A 22,523-nucleotide genomic window follows, 5' to 3' on the forward strand; every position below is an offset into this window, starting at 1 on the left:
GACATCTCTGGGAAATGCCTGGAGGACTGTGGCTGCTTCAGCAAACACTGTGTCCATTTAAGTTTTATATTGCACTTATATCTCACTACCTTCTGCACTTACTGCCCACAGTAATAATGAGTCTGAATAAGAAACACCTTGTGCTCTGTTGGGAAATATTTTAAATTTCAATACTTCCAGCTATGAAATTCATAGCTCTTCTTATTAGGGCCTCCAATAAAGAACACCTTAATTGGGTTAAACTCTGCTACAGTAATGACTGAAATGCAGGCAGCCATTTCACTAACTGAAATTCTGGCTGATTTTCTGTTTGTGTGGAAGGAAGACAACAAATCCAGGGGGAAACAGCACGCTGCCTGTTGAAGTATCCAAGTTAATTTCTGAGACATTCCCAATCCAATTCTGCAAGGGGTGGTTTCTAGGGAAGTTATCCACTTACTTACACTGATTCCTGAGCACACTGGAACAGGACTTTGGGACTCTATGACACAGGCATGAATACATGCTTGATCCACAAAGTTCAAAGAGCCTCTAAAATAACCCATTGGAGGGTCTTGGTGACGTGTGAATAAACAGAGTCCACCAATTGCAGGGCAGCTACTCTCTACCCTTATTATTAATTAGCTTAATTAATTAAAAAGAAACTTAATATGAGTTGCCTTTGGTATTTGCAGTGACACTGTCTCTTCCTCTCCATTGGCCCTCATCCTTCCATTTCAAACATACTGTCCCCTACAATGTGTTAAAATCCTTACACACTTGCAAGGTGATCTAAACAGATTCTTGGGAAATAAATATTTTTGTTGTCTGAATGTTCGTTCTTGGGAGTCATGGTCTCTACTGCAGAGCAAAAACTGAAAAGGAAAAGTACACTTACACTACTGTCGTCCATCCTTTCTCGTCTCTTAGTTTTGTGTGTTTCATAATCCTCCATGAGGGTCTGCATCAGGTTCTTGGGTCGCTGGGCTCCTGCAGGCTCCTCGGGTGGTGGGTCAGACTGCGAGACAGGGCCTTCTGTGGTGGGGGATGGAGGAGGCTTGATCTTCTCTATCTTTCCTGCAATGACATGAAAAGGAAAAACCCTTTCTAAGCTGAAGGACTCGCGAGTTGCTTCCAAAAGATGACAGCTGGAGAAGCATTTTCAGCGGGCTTTGAATGAAGAAACAGTTTGGAATGAAGTTTATGAAACAATCTGGTAAATCAGGATGGTCATGGTCTTTTAAAACACTCTCCCTCTTCCTGAAATGCACTACACCAAAACACTACAAAATCTTTTTACAAAACCTAGAAGACTTACCACATGATACAATGCAAATTTATCCCACCACTATTATTTACAGTAGGATCTGGCTGAATTACCCCCGTTCCCTCCTACGGGACACACTTCAGTGATCTGGAAACGTTTGCAAGATTCTGGAAAACTGCAAGATGATTTTTTTTCTGGATCAGACTATACAATGCACAGGGTGCCACTGCTGTACACCAAGGACCATGCACCAGATGTCCAAAGAAGGCATCTTGTTAAGTGTTGCTGGCTTTTTCTCTTCATCCAGTGCTTTTTATCTGCTTTGTAAGCGTGAAAGGCTTTGGGTTGGTCCCTGGTGCTACTCTTCCCTGCAGCTGTTTCCTGCAAGTCGCAGAGAGTGCTCCTGGAGGGAGACCTGTGGGAGAGCAGGATGGGGTCTCTGTCCCCACACACCCCTCGTTCAGACAGGGCCCTTCAGTCTCCTGGTGGGAGGAAAGTCAGAGAGAAGTCACGTTGCTCTCTGACTGAGTCCATTTCACCTAGGGGAGCCTGTTTTAGGCAGAGTGACCCCAGCTGAAGAGCTGGGTAAAAGGCAGGCCAGAGCAAGGAGACCACTGCAACAAGCTGTGGGAGAGCTCAGGGGGTGGACAACCCAAGCTTCTCCGCGGAGGACAGCCTGCGTTTCTCATTACCAGGCAATGATCCAGGGTAAACTGCCCATTTTGTCCTGGTGGGAAGAATGACGATGATGGTGGCAGGTCGTGGGTGTGGGAATAAGATGCAGGGGTCCTCAGCTATAACAGGAGAAAGCAATGCTGAACCAAAATCAGCTTCCCTTTTGCATGGCACGGAAGCTCTTTGAAGTAAGACAGTTCAATGGATGGGAAAGACAAAAAGGAGGAAAAACCCCACCCCAAAATCTTTACAAATAAGTGAAGTAACCAGAAGGATCGTGCAGATTTTCATGAAACTTCCTGTTGCTGAGACAAAAGAAAACCCTAGCTGCTCCTCCAAAAAGCATCATGACAGCAGTAGCCACTAGAGAGCAGCCTTGAAACCTCCTATAAGAATCAGCAGGATTTATTCTTGAAGGGAGAAGTGAAACCTGAGTCGAGACCGCAGAGGTCTTTTAGAAGAAATCCCCTTGCTGGGCTTGTTTTATTTCTGACCAGTATGGAAAAGCCCAGCATCACTAGTTTCTCGTTACAGGCTTAGCTTAAGCTGGCCAGTGCAGGGACGAGGCTGGGAATTCGTTCCCCCCCTAAATCACCCCACCAGAGACTGGAGAGGGAGTTTCTATGGACCCTGGTTCTCCTTTGGGTGGCACCAGCACCAGCTCCACAGTCAACCGGGAGATAAACTGCCAAAGCAGAGGCCAACATCAGGTCCTGAGCTGCCCAGCTGCACCCATGCGTGACAGCTTGGACTGCTCAGCAGGAGAGAGTAAGAACAACTGTCATCTTGCCTGTTAGGTCCAGTGGGTAAAAAAGTCTGCTGAAAATAAAAGGCCTGATTAAGGCTCAGACATCTTGCTGTATTACTTCATTCTTAACTAATAAGTAACTGTCTTGGATACATGAAAGTAATGCAGGAAGAAACAGGCTTCTCAGACGTCCATCCAGCTTTTGTGCTTTTCCCCAGGGATGCAGACCATCACAGGATGCTCAGACCTATGGACAAGACTCACACCTGAAAAGAGCTCCTTTCACCTGGCTCCCCCTGGAAAACAATGCAAACCATAGGCTTTGGGGATCTGCATTTTTGAAAGACGGTATCTCTGAGCAGATCCATCTTCTCTGGATAGAGAGCCTATCAATTTCCATATTGTAGCAGCAACCTGCAGCAACACACAACTGTTCTGGGCATGCTGGGCAGTGTCACCATGAACAGCATCACAGTTCCCTTTTCACAAATACAGAAGCCAAGACAGAAACGAGATTTTGTTTGGTTTGTATCCACAAGAAATTATGCTTATACAACCATTTTCTCTGTGTAAGTGTTTAAATTCCACTAAAAACTCAGGAATTCACAGCGTCACTTCAACTACTTTTCACAGAGGAGTAAGTGTCTCTTTCAAGTTCCTAAACATTTTGTGAGAACAGGTAGGCAGGTGGAAGAGAGAGATCTTACCAGTGCCAACAGTGGCCGAAAGGCAAGCAACCAGCACAACCATCAGTGAGGTTGTGGTTAGATGACGGGGTGTCTGAGGCTTCAGGGCTCTCAGAACAAACACAGAAAAACTCCGTGAACCTGATGCGGAGCTCCAGTCCAGTGTAGATATATGCTGCCTGTTTGGATCGTGTCAGAAATGTTGCTGGGTTAATTTTCTTCTGGCAGATTTTCATCCAGATAAGGTACTGCTCTCAGACAGAAGAACCATTCAGCATAAAAGCAACATGAGACACAATGATCACAGGCACTTTCTACTTCTGCAGTCCCATGCCCACACCTAATGCACACAGACATTGCTGGTGGTCCTTGCCCAAATCCAAGCTGAGTAATAAAGGAACTGTGCTCTGACTCAAATGGAAATAGGGTCACACTTGTAGGATACCAGCAAAAACTGCAGCCTGATGATCACACTTGCAAGTTAACAGTAGTTATCAGCAGTGTCTTCCCCTCCAGGGGAAGGTAGTCCCCTAAAGTCACCTTTAGAGCTGTTGCAAGATATTGAGTACAGGCTATAGTACCCCAAATCTTCACCTACACATTTACATTTTTCTTCTCTTTCAGAGGGACTCCAAAAAATGTTCTGTGGCTTCAGTTCTGGTGACGGTTCCCTCCACTCTCTGGCTTCAGGGATCTAATAGGAAGCTCCTGCAACTTGTTTTCTCTTGATTTCCCGCTTCTTGTGCTATGTGGGGCAGGCAGGAGCTGCTCCTACGGAGAACACTCTTTCTAAGCCCTGGGGAGGGGAAGGGAAAGATCAGGGAAGGGGCAGCTGCTGCTGTGTCCCAGTCCGGTGGCTGCAAGACACTGCTGGACACCTCTCTGCAAAATCAAAGACGTGTAAGAGCTGGGGACAGATTAGCTTTCTCCTAACCAAAACCTCTGCACAGCTCTGGGGAGGAAGGGGGGTTGTGATGGTGACTTATCCACCCTGTGGAGCCTGACGGGTGTCCAAGTATTCGCTGCAAGCTGAGGAAGGATGCTCAGCTGATTTACTGCAATATCAAGAAGAGTGACCAAGGCGAGGCCCTGGGACAAAGGCCTGAGCCACCACTAAGTAACCAGCAGGTACCAAGGGCCATCATATAATGTTAACTAAGGTACAAAGGAGATGGGAAGAATGGGGCTTCACACAAGTAAGAGCAACTATTTTACAGATGCTGTTGGCATTTTTTGACATCTGCACAGCAGAAAAAACTTCTCAAAATAAGGTATTTCGGCAAGACAGACTGTTTTAGGAGACTAGTCTGTGCTGTGCTGAAGTCAGGGGACAGCTGAAGTATGTAAAAAAATGCCCCTCTGGTAATGTGGAGCCTCATTACCACTCCAGGTGAAAGGTGGGTTTCTTCGATCTTCTTGAACACCAAGGGAGCAACACAAATATGCAAACACACAAACAAGCAAATATTGAAAAAAGAACCTCTCGAAGATCCTCTCACTTCTTACACATTCTCCACTAGGGAGGGAATAAGAAAGCAAATGACAAATAAACTGGGTTAGTATGCTGTTCAGGCACTCCTGGAAGTGTTCAGGGGATGAGTGATGAGAACTCCAGAGGAATCCTTGCAGAGAATGATGAGCTTTGCTTTTTTCATACCAGTGCTTATGAAGGGGTAAGGAAACAGTAGCTTCCATAAACTCAGAGGGCTCCACTTCTGCTCTAGCCTTTCTCAAAATTCTCATTTTAAGAAGAGGTTCCTTCATATGTATTATACCTGATCCTTACTCTTTACATGTATACAGGGCATTAAAAATTTTGCAATGGCCACAAATATTAAAAATATCTTGACCCACAGTTTCTGCTTCTTCTTCCACTGTACAAAAAGTATCTTCAGGCTGTGGTTGAACCTGAGAAGTTTCCTTAGTGTAGGTATTTGCTAGTGGAAAATGGTTTTCAGACTGAAGTAGCTCCTCTGACAGAGGCTTATGTTCTGCAGCTGTAACTCAGGAGAAGAACGCAAGGAGAAGAAAGAAGATGACAGCACATACACATCCCTCACTATTTGGAGGTATCAGTTACCTGAAACTTAAAGGCATCTGATCACTTGCATCTCTAACCTGCAACTCCCCCTCTGGGCTTTTGTCATCCACTGAAATTCTCTCATCTAGTTCATCAGCTGAGGACAACAGAAGATGACTGCTTGGTGGGCAGCATTCCCAGATGTGCATGCAGATGGGTCTGAGTGCCTGTAGACGAGTGCAGGGAGTGCAACGTGCCTTCTGCCTCACCTGGCAATGCTTTGGTGACAAACACCAAAAAGGCAGTGTGGCAGCTTCAGGAAAGCTTCTCCCAGGCATGGCTTCTCATGTTAGGGACTCCCCCATGCCTTGTCATGAGACAGCACCTAGTCACAAAGGGTATCCTTCCAACAGAAAAGCCTTCACTGAACCAAGATCCCTTGTGTAATGATTTTCACACCTCCTTTGATGAACAGGATTACTTGAGCCAGGCACTACAGGAAATTAGACACAAGTTCTTCATAGTCTAAGTACTCCTAATAAAAGGAACATGAGAATTACACCACCAAAGGCATGCTAGATCCTCTCATGTCACACACTCATCATCCTGTTCAAATGAACTGTCAAACAGCCCCAGCTGGTCTGCCCAGGAGGGATGGTGTACCTCCTGCACACTGCAGGAGAAAGCCACCGGCTTACTACGCAGCTGCTCAACACCTCGCCAAGTGCAGCTGGTGCTGCAGCAAAACAACACAGGAAACGTTCAAATTTAAATACAGCTCCACAAATACTTTGGTATTCATGATGACTCTCCATTTAGCCATGCTCAAGCATTTTTTTGGTCTTTCTTGGGTTTCCTCATGCAGGAAACCCAACTTTTTCGGAAAGAAATTCACATTGGTTCTTCCCTTCACCTTTCCAGGAGTACCCTGGAGAAGGTCTTGTCCTGTGCACACACAATACATAGCCATTGTTCCACTGAAATTACTCTGTGTCTTGCTCTAGTGATCTGAGATGGGTTAAAAGGCTGCTTCAAAGCATCCCAGACAGCTTTAAAGGATACTTGTTAGCAGTACAGAAGTTTATTACTAGGAACCACGTTGGCTTGTGCTGGGTGGTTGGCAAACATCAAGTTTAGTGTTACCATCAGTTGTATGAAAGTTTTATGTCAGGGTGGCAAAAACAGCCTGTTTGCTATCTAAAGTAATTAGCAGTTATTTCACACATACACCCACACGAATTGTGTTAATCTTCCACACTTCAGTCAAAATAGCAGTTCACTGCAGTCCTTTTTTGTGGTTTGTGTTTCTGTTATCCACATAACGATGGTTCAAAGCAGTAAACTGGGGCAGGAGTAATAAATAACCAGGGACCACCAGGAGTCCTAGTAAAGCTACTCTGCCCAGTCCACCACCAAAAAGCAACCTGATAGGTAGGCCATTGCTAATTAAGTTAATTACTGGACCTCCTCAAAAGAGTTCTGGTGAGTTTACACTTCCCCACTTAAGGATTAGAAACAGGTATTTCAAATTTAGACTTGACCCCCTAATCCCTTTCTGCTGAGGTATCCTGATGTTAAAAGCAAAGTGCCAATTCTTTCTTTGGAAAAGGCAATTTGATGACAGAAGTACCTCTGTTTCTTCTTTTAATTTTAATTTTATTTTAATTTTTTTTAATTATTATTATTATTATTACTACTACTACTACTACTACTACTGCTGCTGCTGCTGCTACTAATACTACTACTATTATTCTTCTATGTGAAACTAGATATTCAGATTACAGTATTAGACATGTTCTACAGCATATTCCTTACTGTGCCTACCACAATTAGATTTTCTTTTCTGCTCCGTTAATCACCTCTGTAACTGGCTGCAAGGAAGCTTTCCAGCCAGATTTTGTTGCCTCTGCCAAATCACCTTTTGCTTCTGTTTTTGTAAATATTGAAAAGGTGCTGTAAATATTAAAATAAAAGGAAAGTTGCTGCAGTCTTCCAAAGGACTGCATGGTATCCCTTCTGCCTATTTTTAGGGATGCCTGCAAGCTTTAACTGCAACACAGCTGGCTAAAGGGACAGCAAGGATGAGATGAGGGTATGCACCCTACAACACTAAGGGTGCCAAGCTAATTTCTGCCAGCTGAGAGCTCTGCTGAGCACATCCATTGTTTAGAAAGCACAGAAAGTAGAAGATTTAAGAACTACTTTGGCAATGCTCTTTGTGGTTTTTTTGATCAATGACATCCTTACACATTGCCACATATTCATCTTTTCCTAGAAATTAATTCTTTGCCTTGTCACCAGCTGCAAATTACAGTAGCTTGAGTCATTGGCTAATAGAACCCAATCTTCTTTCTTGAACATATGGCAGTTGGACATTTAAAGGAAGCTGTTTGGAATGATTCATTATAAATACAAGTTTATCATTCTCACTAGAATGTAATTTACAACAAACATTTTAACATCAGACACAGAGTAAATGCCTTGTTGTGTAGAGAAATAAGAATGAGAAGTACACTTTTCCCAGATGCTCCGTTAAAATAAGCATTAGTGTCAGCAGCCCTTCCAACATCACTTGTGAGTAAAAAGCAACCACTATCAGCCTCATTTTGAGCACTTGCAACTACTGATGATAGTGTTTTTGAAAGCGGTCATGCGCACACCTTTACACAAGTCCTCCTAGCTGAGGTCTACGGTGCCCTGCCTCTCACATCAGACATTGCTCAAAACACCTCAGTTTATGGAGAGTCTCTATCAAAAATGCTGCTCTGTAGGAGTAATAACTATAGCATTTCAAAGACATTATCGACATCTGCTACATTTTTTGGCAAGAAACACAAGTTAAAATCATCATCTTTGCAGAAGAAACAAAACTAAGTATTAGCTATTTATGTGCTGCATAACACTCCAAGTTCACAATCAGACTGGGTAATGGACTAAATCCAGACCTTATTCAAGTTTGCCATGACTTTCAAAAGAAAAGGATCACCCTGCACAATTTCTGGAAGCGTCACTGGCTCAGATTTACACCAGTGGAAATAAGGATGGAATTTAAGTACTCTGGGTAAAATTAATAGTTCTTCACAATGATCACTGTTAATAAAAAATTCTAAGCACTTGCAAAGCATAAGTAGGCCTATACTCATAAAAAATCACTACACAGAAATAAGCCTGGCATGTGTTTCTACTTTTTTTTTACATTTCTTTTTTTATGTTGTATTAAGAAGGCATGAGTGATTGATTTTCTTGTTTGAAAAGGGAAAGGAGGAGAGTGATATGCTGTAACTGCTGTGAATGCCACCACAAGGACTCAGAAGCCGATCAGTCAGAGGAGGACTTGTAGTGAATCTATTAAGCATTTTGTTTGTGATGCCTGTTTAGTTCAGTAGTGAATGACACCAGCTGAAATACACCGCAACTCACAGCTCTGGAGATCTTTTTACCAGACAAACTTCATTAAGAAGATCAAGAAATACCTGAAAACAGAAAGCAAACCAGACACACACAAAAAGAAATCTGATGCAAAACCCCAAAATCTGTAAATCCCCTCTACCTTTGCACTTCCTTAATGACATGCAAGAGAACAGAAAGGCTGTTAAAAATGCTTTGTATGTTTGTCTTTCAAGTAGCCACACAGCTGCAAAAAATGCTGCTGTCCTGCCTTGTGATGATCCTAAATTTCAGTAGGTGGTCTGAGCAGCACAGTGATAGACATGTCATGCTACAACGTGGCAGGGATTAAATAGAGCACAGGGTTTTCTAATGACAATCAGCATCGTACATAAGTTACTTCTGCCCTACATTTGGGAAAAACAAAAACATCTTCAGGCGTGCTCACAGACGGAAAGTTGGGTTGTCCCTTGCCCTCCTCCTGCCTCCAGTTTCCAGGCAGATGAAGTCATGACAACCCTTCTGCCCCCTGCAGAACGACATATTCACTCAAATATTACATAAAACTGAATCTGACCTGACCTTTCGGTCACATTTTACTTCCCATCTGATGCTTTGGGCTCCTACCTGGTGCAGTTTTGTAAGACACAGTTCTGGTGGGCATGGGTGGTGCGCTCTTCATAATAGGGCTCGGTGCCACCTGCAGACCTTGCCGCTGCCTCTTCAGCTCCTCTTCTCGTTCCTGGGCAGCTCTGATCTCTTCTTCTATCATCGACAAAGTCCTCTGCTTCCTCGATCGTAACTTGTAAGGGCCCACGGTCACTTCAGGCTCCTGCGTGGCCAGGATGGAGGCGGTGCTCCTCAGCTCAGCTGCCTCTGAATACTTGCTGAAATAGCTGACTTCGTGTCTATTTTCCTCCACAAGGAACGGCTGGCTGGCTGAGTACACAGGTGACTGCTGCAAACTCTTCCCTTCCCTGAGTCCTGAGTCTTCCTCTTTTGAAGTCTTTGGTATGGTGTCCCTTTTTTCTTGAACAGGTGAAGACACCTGGGGTGGCTCGAACATTGGGTTCTGCTGCTCCTTGGAGGCTAGAGCTGGCCTGGTGGTGGCTGGCTGCTCTTTTACCAAGATCTCCTTCTTTGCTGGAACTTCTTCTTCTTTGCAGTTTGCTTTATCCACCTGCTCGGCTATGGCTTGTTGGATGGCATTTTGAACCAGCAGGCCAGCGTGGTACTCCAGCTGGTCATCGATCAGCATGGAGTCTGCCAAGGTGGAGGAGAGAGAGTCACAGCCCGGGTCGCTGAATGACTTGGAGATGCCTTCGCCCCTGCACTCCGCTGGAGTTTCAGCCTGCGGGGTCTGTGGCAGGGAGAAATCAGCCAGTGAGCTTTCCTGCAGGGCGCTCATGGTCTCATTGGAGGCACCACTGTCGCTGATGTTATCCATGCTGAAGTCATTGGAAAGGGTCTCCAAGACAGTGGTATCCTGAGACCTGACAGACAAGTCATCCAAACCAGAGTCGAGCTCCTCTGGAGGGGAAGAGGCACTGACTGACTTTGGGAACTGGTCTAGCACGCCCTGTCCATCATCCTTCACCACTGTGAAGACTGCTCTCGCACTCATGAATTCTCCATCCTCCGCCCATAGCTTTGAGGCCTGTCCGGCTCTGGGGTTATCACTGCACGGTAACTCTCTTACTGGGTCAGCAGTGGTAGTCTGAGCACTTGTATCATCTTCTGAGGTACAGGAGACCTTCTGTGCTTTGACAACAGTAGCATTGTTACCCTCAAGCTGTCCTGTTTGCCCACACACTGAAACAGGTCTTGTCATGGAGGACAGTGGCCTGTCTACATATGGAGAATTCAGGCTTTTGTAGAATGGTTTGATGGAGAACATTTTGGGTGTTCCTGACCGCCTTGGTGGGGCCTGACCCTGAGATGGCCCTGAATGCTCCATCAGCTGGAACTGCTTTCTGGCAGCTGAGAAGTCAATTTGCTCTGTGACAATATCCTCTTTCTTGATATTGACTGGCTCTGGTGGTACAAAGGAGCAGCTGATCTGTTTGGGGGATGTTGGTGTTGCACCTTGCTGCTGCTGTCTCTCCTTGCGCTCCTTGTACTTCTTGTGGGACTCCAGATGCTCTTCATCCAGTTGATCCTCCAGGGTCTTCTCTTGGGGAGGGTTCCACCATTTGGCGGCAATGTTGGGGTTTTTCTTGACGGCCTGGCTTTTAATGAGTTCCCTTCTTTCCTTTTCAAGTTCCATCATTTCCTCTGATGGTCTCACTTTGCGGACCCTGTATTTCTCCTTCTCTTCCTCATCTTCAAAGAGCTTTGAGGGCTTTTTGTCTTCATGGAAGGCTCGTAGTTCAAACTTAGCCTCTTTCTTAAGGGTTGTAAGAGTTGTTTCTCCATCCTTAGAGGATCTCCTAGAACTGTTTGAAGAAGTGGGACTTCCTGGCACCTTCAGACTTTCCTTAGCGTCTTCCTTCAGTCCACCCAAGGAATGACCATTAGATTTCAGGTTCTCATCTGTTATGCTAGCTTCACGAGGTTCAACTACCAAGGGTGCCTGCTTGTCGGCTACATTTTCTTCCCTTTCACTGGGTACTGAATCCTTATTGACATTAACAGATGCTCCTGAGCCATCCATAATGGAGACTGCACTTGGTTCAGGGGAAGATGTCCCATTAAAGGTATTATCTGCAGCAGAATCGCAGCAATTTGCCTCCAGCACTTCATCTAGGTATCTGATCTCTTTAGCAACTTCACTGTCCAGAGATTCGTGCCTGTCCTTAAGTCCATTGTGGCTGGCAGCAGGGGAAAAGAAGTGGGTTGGATTGTCTATGGGATGTGGTGAAGCCACTGTGGTGATGCTTTTATGTTCAGAAACTGGAACTTCAATTTCCATTTTCTCTTCCTTTGTAGCAAGCACAGTAGCTGGCTCCAAGAAATTGGCACAGTTTTGGTCTCTGTTTTTTCTCAACCTGATGTCATCCTCAGGGATTCTGGAAGATTTCTAAAATAAAAGAGAACAAAACTATGATGAAGTCCTAAAAAGCAACATTTTATTTTATGCAGAGTAAACACCATCTGGAAAGCAAATCCTATAACTTCTTAAACTTGAGATTAAAGCAGCCCCTCTGAGTGTGGGAAGGCAAGGCAAATCATTAGCACAAAAAATAGAAATTTACCTTACCATAAGCTGGACAAGGCACTAAACCAAGAAACGTTCATTTAAGTATCTCGCATCTGCTTACCATCCTCACTTTGTCATTATTTCACACCTGTGTCCTGGTTTGCCACTAAAAACGAGCTTTGGATTTCCAAGTTATTAATGGCTTGGCAGTTTAGGTTCTTCAAAGGTTTTCACATGCAGCACACAACATGTATCATCTTGGCATTTTAAAAATGCTTTCCGAACCTAAAGGAAACCTCATAATGCTTATACAGATGAAAAGTATTACTGTCCCTGTTTTGCAGAAACAGATGCTAACATGCAGGAAGAGTAGGCGATTCATCCCAAGTTAGGAAAAAGGACGTGGCAACAGCAGGGAATGTTCATTTCTCAGTGGATCAATCCTGGTCATTAAACACAGGGTAGAATTACACAGTGCTGGAAAGACACGGGGTCTTTCTCCAGCCCACACGGAAACCCTCATGCAACTGGACCTGGGAGACAGGAAGTGTTTGCAACTCCCATGGCATGACGATCACCACAAGGAGCATGACAGGGACCAGAGTCATGGTCTCCTCCCTCGCACTGCTTTGATCTGCTGTGCAGATGCACTGGATTCGTATTTCTCCCTGATGTGTTGCCTCTGCTCTCAAGAAGGGTATAGAAAGAAACACTATTTATGTTCTGCTATGGGCAGATTTTACCCATCAAGCAGCCTACTGAACTTCCTGTGAGTAAAGTCTGAAGGAACTTTTGATTAAGCTGGTAACTTGTTAATGAATTTCTCAATAATTCTTTACTGCTGAAAGGCAAAAAAAGGAAACACCAAAAGAAAAGAAGAGGGCATTTTCAACATCATTATTCAAAAAGAACTTGCTAACTCTTCCTAACACCTGAAAACCAAAAGTGACACATCTGTTCATTTTGACTGACATTTCAAAACAGAAGCTTAATATCTGAGGTCTCTGGCTCCCTTTCCACATGTGTTTCTACGTGTGAGGCATGGGCTTGGGAAGCAAATGCCACTGATCAAACCCTGTAAACTCAACGGCCACCCAACAAGTGCAGTGTTGTCTGCTAGTCACCCCTGGCCCTTGCTGTCCCTTATCCTGCATGCTATTAATACACACTGCAGCAGAAGATGATCAGCTAGGAGCACAACGGAACTTACCAGTGACTTGAACAATCACGTTGCCTCTGGGTTTATATAGGCAGTAAACTGCATTTTGACACACCTTAAGGAATTATAGCCAGCCAGCCAGAAGAGCTCTCTTTCTAAAAGCACTTTGAAAGAGTTTTCTGTCTAATTATGTAGTTGTACTCAGTTGAAGACAATGTTGGCTTCATCCATTAGATATTTTCTTCTTAATTGTGCTTAAACACTGGGAAAAACTTTTAAAAACAAACAACCTGCTTTTGTCTATATATTTTACTTGACATACTTCACTGGTTCTACTTGTATTTCACTTTTTGTTGAAGCTAGAAATTCTTCAACTGAAGTTTCTAGCAGTGTTTTTCTTAAAACATATTACATTTTTCACCATTTAAATATCTAAATGTGGACAGTTTCTTCTTTAGTCCTATTAAAGATATATTCAAGAAATATGTTCTGCAAACAAATACAGAACAACTAGTATAAAAAGTCCTTACTTTTTGGGTGGGCACAGCAGGAATGAAAGAATAAACTTTCTTTTAAACTGAAAACATGAGAATTGCTCTTGATTTGCCTGCAGAGCTCCAGGTATCATGACAACATTCAGGTGACAGGACTACAACTGCAATTCCTTTCTGATATTTGGGTTTAAATCTCCCCTGCCTGAGTTTCTGGTGCAAAACAGGGGATGTTGCTACCTGGAGCAGTCTGTGCAAAGGGACATAAGCATCAGTGCAGCATTGCTGACTGTCCCCCTTCACACAAACCATGAGTATGCCATTATGCTCCTGCTAACATTTGCTTCTAATCAGACAGATCAAAGCCACTAGTGACATTGGTAGCTAACTACATGTCCTCTGTAGCTGCAGGAACACATCTTCAATGGATGCAGAAAATCAGGTAACGAAGCTGTGCACCCCAGCCACTGAAACACATCTCCCTGCAGAGGCGAACCAGAGCCAAAGGGCCCCCCCAGTCCTATGCTTCTAGTACCTCCATGCCATGCAGCTGGGAATGTGCCCCTGATTATCCCAGAGACTCCATTCACTAAAGCATGTGTACTTCCATCACTGCTTTAATGTATGAACCATTTCAGATCATACCACGTTTGGGTATTCAATTTAGGGAACAGAACCACAGGTGCAGTATTTTACCAATTTCTTAACGAGTTAGAGCCCATCCTCTCATCATAGCTGCAATCCATGGCTCATGATTAAGGCATATACACGTAACTGTCTAATCAGGGCACGCATTTATGTCAGTACGTAATTCTGAAAGTGCATGTGTCTGTGCAATTAGTGTGGCACATGTAATTATGTAGTAAGACAGACAATTATGCAGTAAAACCTAGGAGGAAACAATGCTACTTATGGGAGGGAGCCTTTCTTCACTGGGGATTAGTGACTGAGCAAAGAGGAGGGTGCCCAGCAGGGCAGAGAAGCTAGGGAGGAATAGTGGAGGAGGAAAAAAATATGATTTATAAACCCACTCAGTTTTTCCCTCAACACATTCTGGCAGAATCTGGGACAACTTTTTGAGGTCATGGCAATGAGAGTATGCTCCAGACACTCCTGTGAGGAGCAGAAGTCAATCCACTGATGAATTACCTGAAGAAGATAACTGAGAAGCATGGAAGCAGCTGACAAAATAAAGCTTTTCAGGACAGTCCAGGCCACAAAGCCTGTCCAGGATAACTGGCTGGGTCTGGGAAAATAAATGGCACACACTGGAATGATGACACCATGGGTGGGAGGAGGCTTGGAGGACGAGGGTGGTGGGACACACACAGACCCCCTGCCTCAGCTGTTTAGCAGAAGGAGGCGAGCTTGCCAGCGGGCTGCTTTTGCTCCTTGGTGATAAGTATGTACCAACAGCTTTGTATTTGCCGCCTACAGGGAGGAGGCTTTTCAAAGCCTGCACCATTACAAAGGCCTGTAAATGGGAAAAGGGCTGCATTCAATCCTAATTGTAGTCAGCAATACGGCATTCACAGTGATTCCCATACACTGCTCATCTAGACCCAGATTTTCCAGAAGTTACTGTTACATTTACACAGTCTCTGAATGCGTATTCATTTCTGTTTAAGTCAAGATGCAATGGGGTAATTAGTGTCACTTCTACAATGCTGCTGCACTTTAGTAAACTGCAGTTATTAGCAGCTTAGAGAATTATTAGCATATTTCCTCCTTGGTTGAATTCTTCATCTACAAAAGTGTAAGTGTTTGGGCAATCAGCTCTTTTAGGAGGAAAAAAATGTGGGTGTGCTACTAGCAAGACCCAGCAAATGTACTGGCAGTGCCTTCCTTTGTTTGATGCAACACAAAATGCATATGACAACAAGTGGGAGGCAATTCTTCTGAGCCACATCGACATTCTTCTGAAGCAACAGCACAGGGCGGGAGGGGGGAAAGAGGTGAAAAGATTAAAAAACTAAAAATATTTCATAGTTTAAAAAATTTAAAGTACAATTTCGTCATTGTGAGCTTCTACCAATCACTCCAGCCAAGTCTCAGGACAGCTTTTGATGCTGTTGGTCTCCTGGTGTCATTAGCACTGTCAGCTTCCCATTTCTTCAAATTTCATTTTCCTTTGGAGATGTCCTGCACTGCGCCCGCTTCTCCTCCCACTGCCTGATCACTGAGTCAGTGCTTTGTTCAACCCGTTCCCCTCTGCTCTCTGATCTAACTCTTGGGCCTGCCATGCCCCTAGCAGTTTTAGTACAATAAAGTAACTTAAAATCACATTTGCATGTGGTTGACTCGCTAATCCACACCTCCCTGCTGATGTCAATCATCTTCTCCCTCTTCACCTATTGTCTTGGCCTGCCTCTCCAATGTCTCTTTGCAAAGGAGACGGAACAAAATGATGGATTTGCTAGGGGGTTGAATCTGGCAAACCTTCAAGAGGGAGGCTGCTTTCATTCAACTCATCCTTTTGAAGAACGCAGTAACCATCTGCGTCACAGATGGAGCCAGTCCCAAGCACTGCAAAGATACAGAAGTCATCTGCACCTGTGTGCTTCCAGACAGCCACCCTGCCCAGCAAGAAAACCCCTACCCGACACAGGTATTGCTCCACTCTTGGTAGCAACAGCAAGCAAGTATCTCTCTAGAGAAGTTGTTTTCTGTAGAAGAATGGTATGACATGGAAGTGTTACAGTTCTTAATGAGTAAGAAAAGCAAAAGCAGAGCTGTACAAGGTGCTAGCACCCATCCCTCACACCTCATGTTCACTACCACACAACAGGTGCTCAGAAAGATGCCACCATCTTACCCCATCCCAGCTGGGAACGACAGCCCAAACTACTGTGTGACAGCTCCCATCTCACACAGGCTGGTGCGCTCCCTCCCTCCCACGGCAGCTGCCTCCCCGTGCACCTCCAAAAATGTAGTGACTCCCCTCATCACTGGAAGGACAAGACTGCTCCAGGTAGGAGCCTTTGCAGAAAGCAGTCTGAAGAAATGTGCCAAACACTTTGTGTTTTGGAAATTTCCTGTTCTGGTGAACTAAGAGAAAGCACCAGAAGACAAAAACTCTTCAAAAAGATCCTGGAACTGGAGAAGAAAAGGGATGCAGCTGATGATGGGGGGCTCAAGGAAGGGAAGGGAATTTCTACTTACACTACCTACAGGAACCATGTCTTTTCATTAAAAAAAAAAAAAAAAAGCCCCAAACCAAAGTGGTGTCTTCTTGCTCCTGTGTGAAAAGGTCCCATTTTTCCATACAATATTTTAATACTGAATCCTAAGGGTTTTAAAAATACTATGGAAAGTGTTGTCCAAGAAGATTACAATTTTTCACTTAAAGAAATTGGATAAAATTCAAGTTTCAGAAAAAAATATCCCCAAATCCTGTTGCCAAATTTTACTGAATTTAAGACATATCAGGCACATGCTGGCACTCCTTTGAATAGTTCCATTCATAATCCTGCTTACACACAAAAAGCAAAACCTGGTCTGTTCCTCTCACAGTGCAGTACACAGTGTCTTCAATACACAGATGGAAACCATTTCCGATGACTAACACGTATTGGCATTGAGTGTCACAAGTGACATTGTCCGTGAGCAGCTCTCTGCGCTCTTCAGTGACTTCACTAAGGTAGCCAGACAGTAAAACAGGCAAATTTTCTTTATGAAAATCTGGCTTATCTCCTTCTAGGCACTTCAGAAATCACAAGAGTACAGTCTAAAAATCAATACAACTTCATACTACCTCCCCCTAAGAAGCAGTGGAGGGCTCTTCTGGAATACAGATAGCAATAACGGATGTGGGGATACAGTGCCCAAACAAGTGGCTACTTGGAGACCTTGCTGTGTGACATTTTCTGAGTGGTTTTCTGTTTGTCTTTTTTTTGGTCTGTTTTAGAGAAGGAGTTGTGATTGCATTTGCCCAGAAAGCATGTGAAAGGCTTTGCAATATTCTTTTTCATTCCAGCTGAGCCACAGCCTTCAGCTTCCCCACTACAAAGCTTCTTTTATCAAATCAAAGTCCAATCTTCTTTTGCTGCTGTAATAAATTAAGGATGGAGAAAAATGGCTTAAAAATTATGAATACTTTAATGATAAGCATATACTGTATGGTAGGATATTTTAATGATGAGCATGTAATGAATGATACCGTATTTTTCCAAACATCTCTGTTGCTGCAGTATTTTCTGTGCCCTCAAAGACAAACATCTGAGGATTCTCTTGGGCAAGCCAGGATCCACCTTTGGAATAACCCTTACTACTTCCCACTGACTCGAAGGTACGTAAATTGGAAGAGGTCTTCTACAGGTAGGAAGCCACCTGATCATTTATGCCAGTTATTTTCTCTTACTCCCTGAAAATACAGATCTGGTCTCTCTGTGGAGAATTTGCAACCTTAATGACTGGATTTCAACTATTGCTACAGAGGCAAGAAAAACAGATATCTTTCTTCTTTAAATCAAATGCTTGTGCAGCTGTTGTAAAAAATCCAACAACCTGAAACCCTTACTACTTTTTATTAGATATTTTCATTCCTGCAAAGAGCTGTAATTGCATGAAGTACCTGCATAGACAAAGTGATTTATATGGAAAAGAATATTTAGGGGCAAAAGGCTGCAAACTTCTGAATAAAAAGAAATATCTCCTCTGATGAAGAAAAAACATCACAGAGGTTATTACTATATGATGGTTACATAGCTGGCACTAGGGAAAGCAGTATATATTCAAGTGGTGTAGACTTAGGTACTACAGTGTGTGGGGCTGGTTAGCTTTGCTGTGAAAGCTCTGTTCAGTTCTACAGTCATCACGAAGCAAACCTGAAATTACAGGAAGCTGTGATTCAACTTTCATTCAGAAACTGCAGCACCGTTTGGTACTGCCACACTCCACCCCCCTCATTTTCTATCAGCATCCAGACAAGAGGATGTCCTGAAGAGTTCCAGAATAGCGTTTCACACACATGGGGACAACCAGGAGCTTCTAGTACCAAAGGGATCGGTAAATTGGTGATAATATGATTTCAGGTAGAAGAACCTGCATTCAGAAGACCGTTGTCTTGCTCTCTGCAATGTTAGCTTCCTGTAACATAGGTCAGCCTGAAAGTGCAACTGAATTAGAGCAGTAAATGCATGCATAAGAAGGCATTTCATCCAGAAAAATGTTTTTTCAACTCTCTCTCATCACTCTCATCAGTTCAAATCCCACTCCTGATGCTCCTTTCACTTCCAAATTGATTTCTATCTCAAAAAGAAAAATGCACAGTTAAGTATTGTTTCTTCTATTGCTTCACTCAGGTCCCCAGGACAGAATGACCAGGACAGTACACTCAGTGTGAGGGCATGGGAAATAAACCAATGCTGCAGAGAAGTAGCACTAGACTCAAGGTCAATACAAATATATTAGTGTATTAATCAACCACAACATCACAGATGGTTAGTACTTCTTAACTTTGTTACACATTTTTCCTAAGGCTTACTTTTCCATGGCTTGTCTCTAAGACCTGCCTTTGCTGAAACAAGAATGAATGCTTCCAACAGCTGGGATATTTGATTTACAGAGCATGTGCTGCAAAGTCACTTAAAATGGTAAATACGATCTCCTGAAGCAGTCTCCAATGCTACCTAAGGAAGTGCAACAGTTTCCTGGAGGAAATGAAGAGCACTGCATCCAACTAACACATAAGGAGCACTGCACAATTAGAAAATTGTCCACTGCCTCGCAGGGAATAGAAGGTATGATACAATCCTTAAGGAACAGAAGGAGAATTTCTTCTTCACTACTGAAGGTCACAGATGAGGTCCTGTACCATGAACTGTTGCATTTGCAGAGTCCAGTTGGATAGGCTCCCCACAGTTGGTGCCAGTGGATCTGAGCTCAGAGCTCATGGCTCTGTTGTTAGTAGCACTCCCTCACGTTCAGCCTCTGGTTTGATGTTAAGTCAAAGAGGAGAAATCCCAATTGAATAAGGCCAGAAAAATGTTCAGCTTAACAGGGTGCCCAATATAGATGCTGAGTTGAGCAGAACACTGCTTCCGAATGTATGCACAAAAAAATCACAGTTTCACAAAATGCTGCAGTTGAAATCTGCCCAACACACATTGAGGATGGAACAATTGCTCTGGTAAACCACGATCTAATCCCAGCGGGGAGGGGAAAGGACGCTAAACTAAGCCTTGCTTTTAATACTCTCTAACCCATCTAGATAATGTCAGCACAAGGAAAGGATGACCTTTACGGTCACTTGTACGAAAAAACAATGAGACAAGGGGATTTCCAAAATTCCTTAGTCTTTTCATCGGGGGCAGAGGATTCCTGTTCCATCTAAAGAACAGAGCTACAACCAACCTCTGTAAATGTGAGATCTAGAGAAAAATACTGGCATATTAATCATTTTGGTGCATAAGAAAGGGACCTCCTGAGGAAGGAATTCGGGTTAGGCAGGGGCAGGAGGAAGGCAGTAAATGGAGACAAAAGGCCACACAGTTCACTCGTTCTCCAAGCAGATCTTATGGCTGCTATGAAAACTGTTTTAATACATTGGAGGAACAGAGATAAACCTTGCATAAGTGCATAAGTAGGCTTTCTGAGATGTATTATAGTATTAAAGTCTTCTTTAGATGATATAGATTCTTCCACTGGCTGATACAGTTCTGTAAATGGCCTAAACTACATTTTCTGAACAAAGATACACGATCTTTCTATGCTGGAGCTCTTTCACCATTTACTTTCAAGGGCAATATAGTAGGAACTGAATGCTTTAACTGAAGCAAGCACCTACAAACCTTTGCAAACAAAGCCTAAGATAGATTATTTTGTACTTTCTTTCACTTCTCTGCTTCACAAACGCCAACTGCTGGAAATCATACTGCTTTTAACTATTTCCTAAAGCCTAATTAATACTTGCTGCACTTCTAAAGGTCATAGCTGTTCAAGATCTACTGGAGTTTGACAGTTAGGAGTGGTGCCGCAGAGAGGGCTAAAGGAAAAAGTGATGTTCAGAAATGTGAAAAAAAGACTAAACGCCTATTTCTCTTTGAGAGCCGAAGAAGGTTAAGAATTATTATTGATGCTTTGCATCAGAAGGACTTGTTACGGCTGCTCTCATCCATTAGGTTAAGACCCATCGCAGCAAGATCTCCTTAAACAAAGGTATGCCTAGGTAACTGTACATGATGCACCATGTCTCACCTGATGGTAGCCTTCTCTGCCTGGAGAACAAAGAGCAGGACAATGTTTATTTCACTGCAGGCAGTGAGCCTTGGGAGGGTTAGAGTACCAGGGCTGAACCAGCCAGCTGGCTTGAGCACTCTATGGATTGCCTTCTTCCCCGTTTTTCAAGGAAATGGGGTTATTTTAAAGCTAGAGACCCCTAAAACTCTCTATAGAGAGAGTGCACGTAGTGGCTTAAAAAGGTCCCAATTTATATTCAGTTTTACCCAAAATGTATTTTACACTGTTACCTCCAGACTCAGGCAAAAGCAGACCACTGGAACATTATCAAAGGAAAACTTAGAGGACATTAAGAAAGAGGAAATCTAGCCTAGTCCTAGCTCAAAAATCACTTGAATTATGTAAGTAAGTGTAGAGGGGGAAAATACGGTGGTGGTCAAAGGATATAACAGAAGTCTCTGCCAACAGCTGTGTTACGCACACAAGTGGGAAGAGAAGCCACTTCCAACAAGAGCCTGGCACATCACCTCCCCTGAGTCACGCTCGCCAGTGTGTCACCACAGTCAGAGCCCATCAGGAAACCACCATGAAAAAATGCTTTCACTCCAGTCCCCTTTTCCAGAAACATGCCATGGTGAAAACAGCATTTGGGCTACAAGCTTGAGGTTTTACACAAGAGTCAAAACCTTGTAACTCTAGTGGACTGCAATTCGCACGGCTCTTCCTCTAAGGGCATGCACATAATTTAATTTTCTGGATGGTGCATGTAGAAAAATACCGATTTAAAGACACACACCCACAAAATGAAAACCACTATCGTTCAACGATGAGGCCAATGTAGCCAAGATGATCAGGGGACTTTGACACACCATTTCAACGAACAGCCAGCAAATAAGTAATATTAACAGAAAAAGGAGTCAGACTACAGGGTCTACAGAACAGCTTTGCTAGTAAGAGGCCAAATGTGTACAGTCGCTAAAAAGGAGGATGTTGCTAAATTCTCCACATGCCATTGCTGTCCCCAGGCTATAAATATGACCTACCACGTGAGTCTGGCGTTGTGAGCAGTTAGCAACTTCATCTAAGCTTTGCTCATAACACTAAGCAGTACAGTCATCTCACTATCTCATGCAGGAGACTATTTCATTGAAAGTGAGACTTCGATAGGATTTTTTTCTAATTCCTTATTTGGGAAAAAGGCAGTTGAGAAATCCCGGGGAATAGGACATTCCCTTTCATCACCTACTACTTTCCGTCCCTCTGCCCCTGCTCCCCTCCCCTCTTCCTGCCAAAGACTCATTATTCCTCCTTTTCCTGCTGAAAAGCCACTGATTAAATGACCTACAGCACATCTGGACTACATTAGGATATTATTTGATTAAGGCATTCATCACTTGCTCTTTCAGCAAGTGGAGAATTAAGATAATGGTGGGGGAAAATGGTGATAACTGAACTGGCTATTCCAGCTCAAACTGCTCTGCTTGAAAAGTCCAATTGCTCCAGTCTTTCAGCTGTGGGTTCTTTTTCTTTCCTAATTACAGAAAAATGAAATAAATATTGGGTAATTAATTTAATGTTGGCAAGTTCATTAATGCCAAGTAAGCTGTTACATTAAGGGTTGCTGTCATCTGTATTTCTCAGACAATTTGCTACCTGATAGGAAATGCTTGCTTGGAGGTATTTCAAACAGTCGTTAAAAGGCTCCCCGTTACCTCACATTTCTGTAGAAACAGAATTTTGACACATTCTGAGTCGTCGCTTTAGAGGAGACAAAAATGGCTTTACCAGATCTG

General features: G+C 43.5%; 1 protein-coding gene across 2 annotated transcripts in view; it reads right to left on the reverse strand.

Annotated features, from left to right (window-relative positions):
- The window catches only part of LOC309603027 (PALM2-AKAP2 fusion protein-like), a 101,197-nt gene that overhangs the window by 12,711 nt on the left and 65,963 nt on the right, over positions 1-22,523 (reverse strand). For both annotated transcript variants that reach the window (XM_082337348.1, XM_082337347.1), the window contains exons 2-3: positions 9,390-11,781; positions 878-1,056 (exon numbers count right to left, since the gene is read on the reverse strand). In XM_082337348.1, the coding sequence (XP_082193474.1) occupies positions 878-1,056; positions 9,390-11,673 (2,463 nt within the window). In that variant the 5' untranslated portion in view covers positions 11,674-11,781. The remainder of the gene's footprint in view (positions 1-877; positions 1,057-9,389; positions 11,782-22,523) is intronic.

This window comes from Platalea leucorodia, assembly GCF_965183815.1.
Source record: "Platalea leucorodia genome assembly, chromosome: Z".
In the NCBI taxonomy this organism is placed as follows: Eukaryota; Metazoa; Chordata; class Aves; order Pelecaniformes; family Threskiornithidae; genus Platalea; species Platalea leucorodia.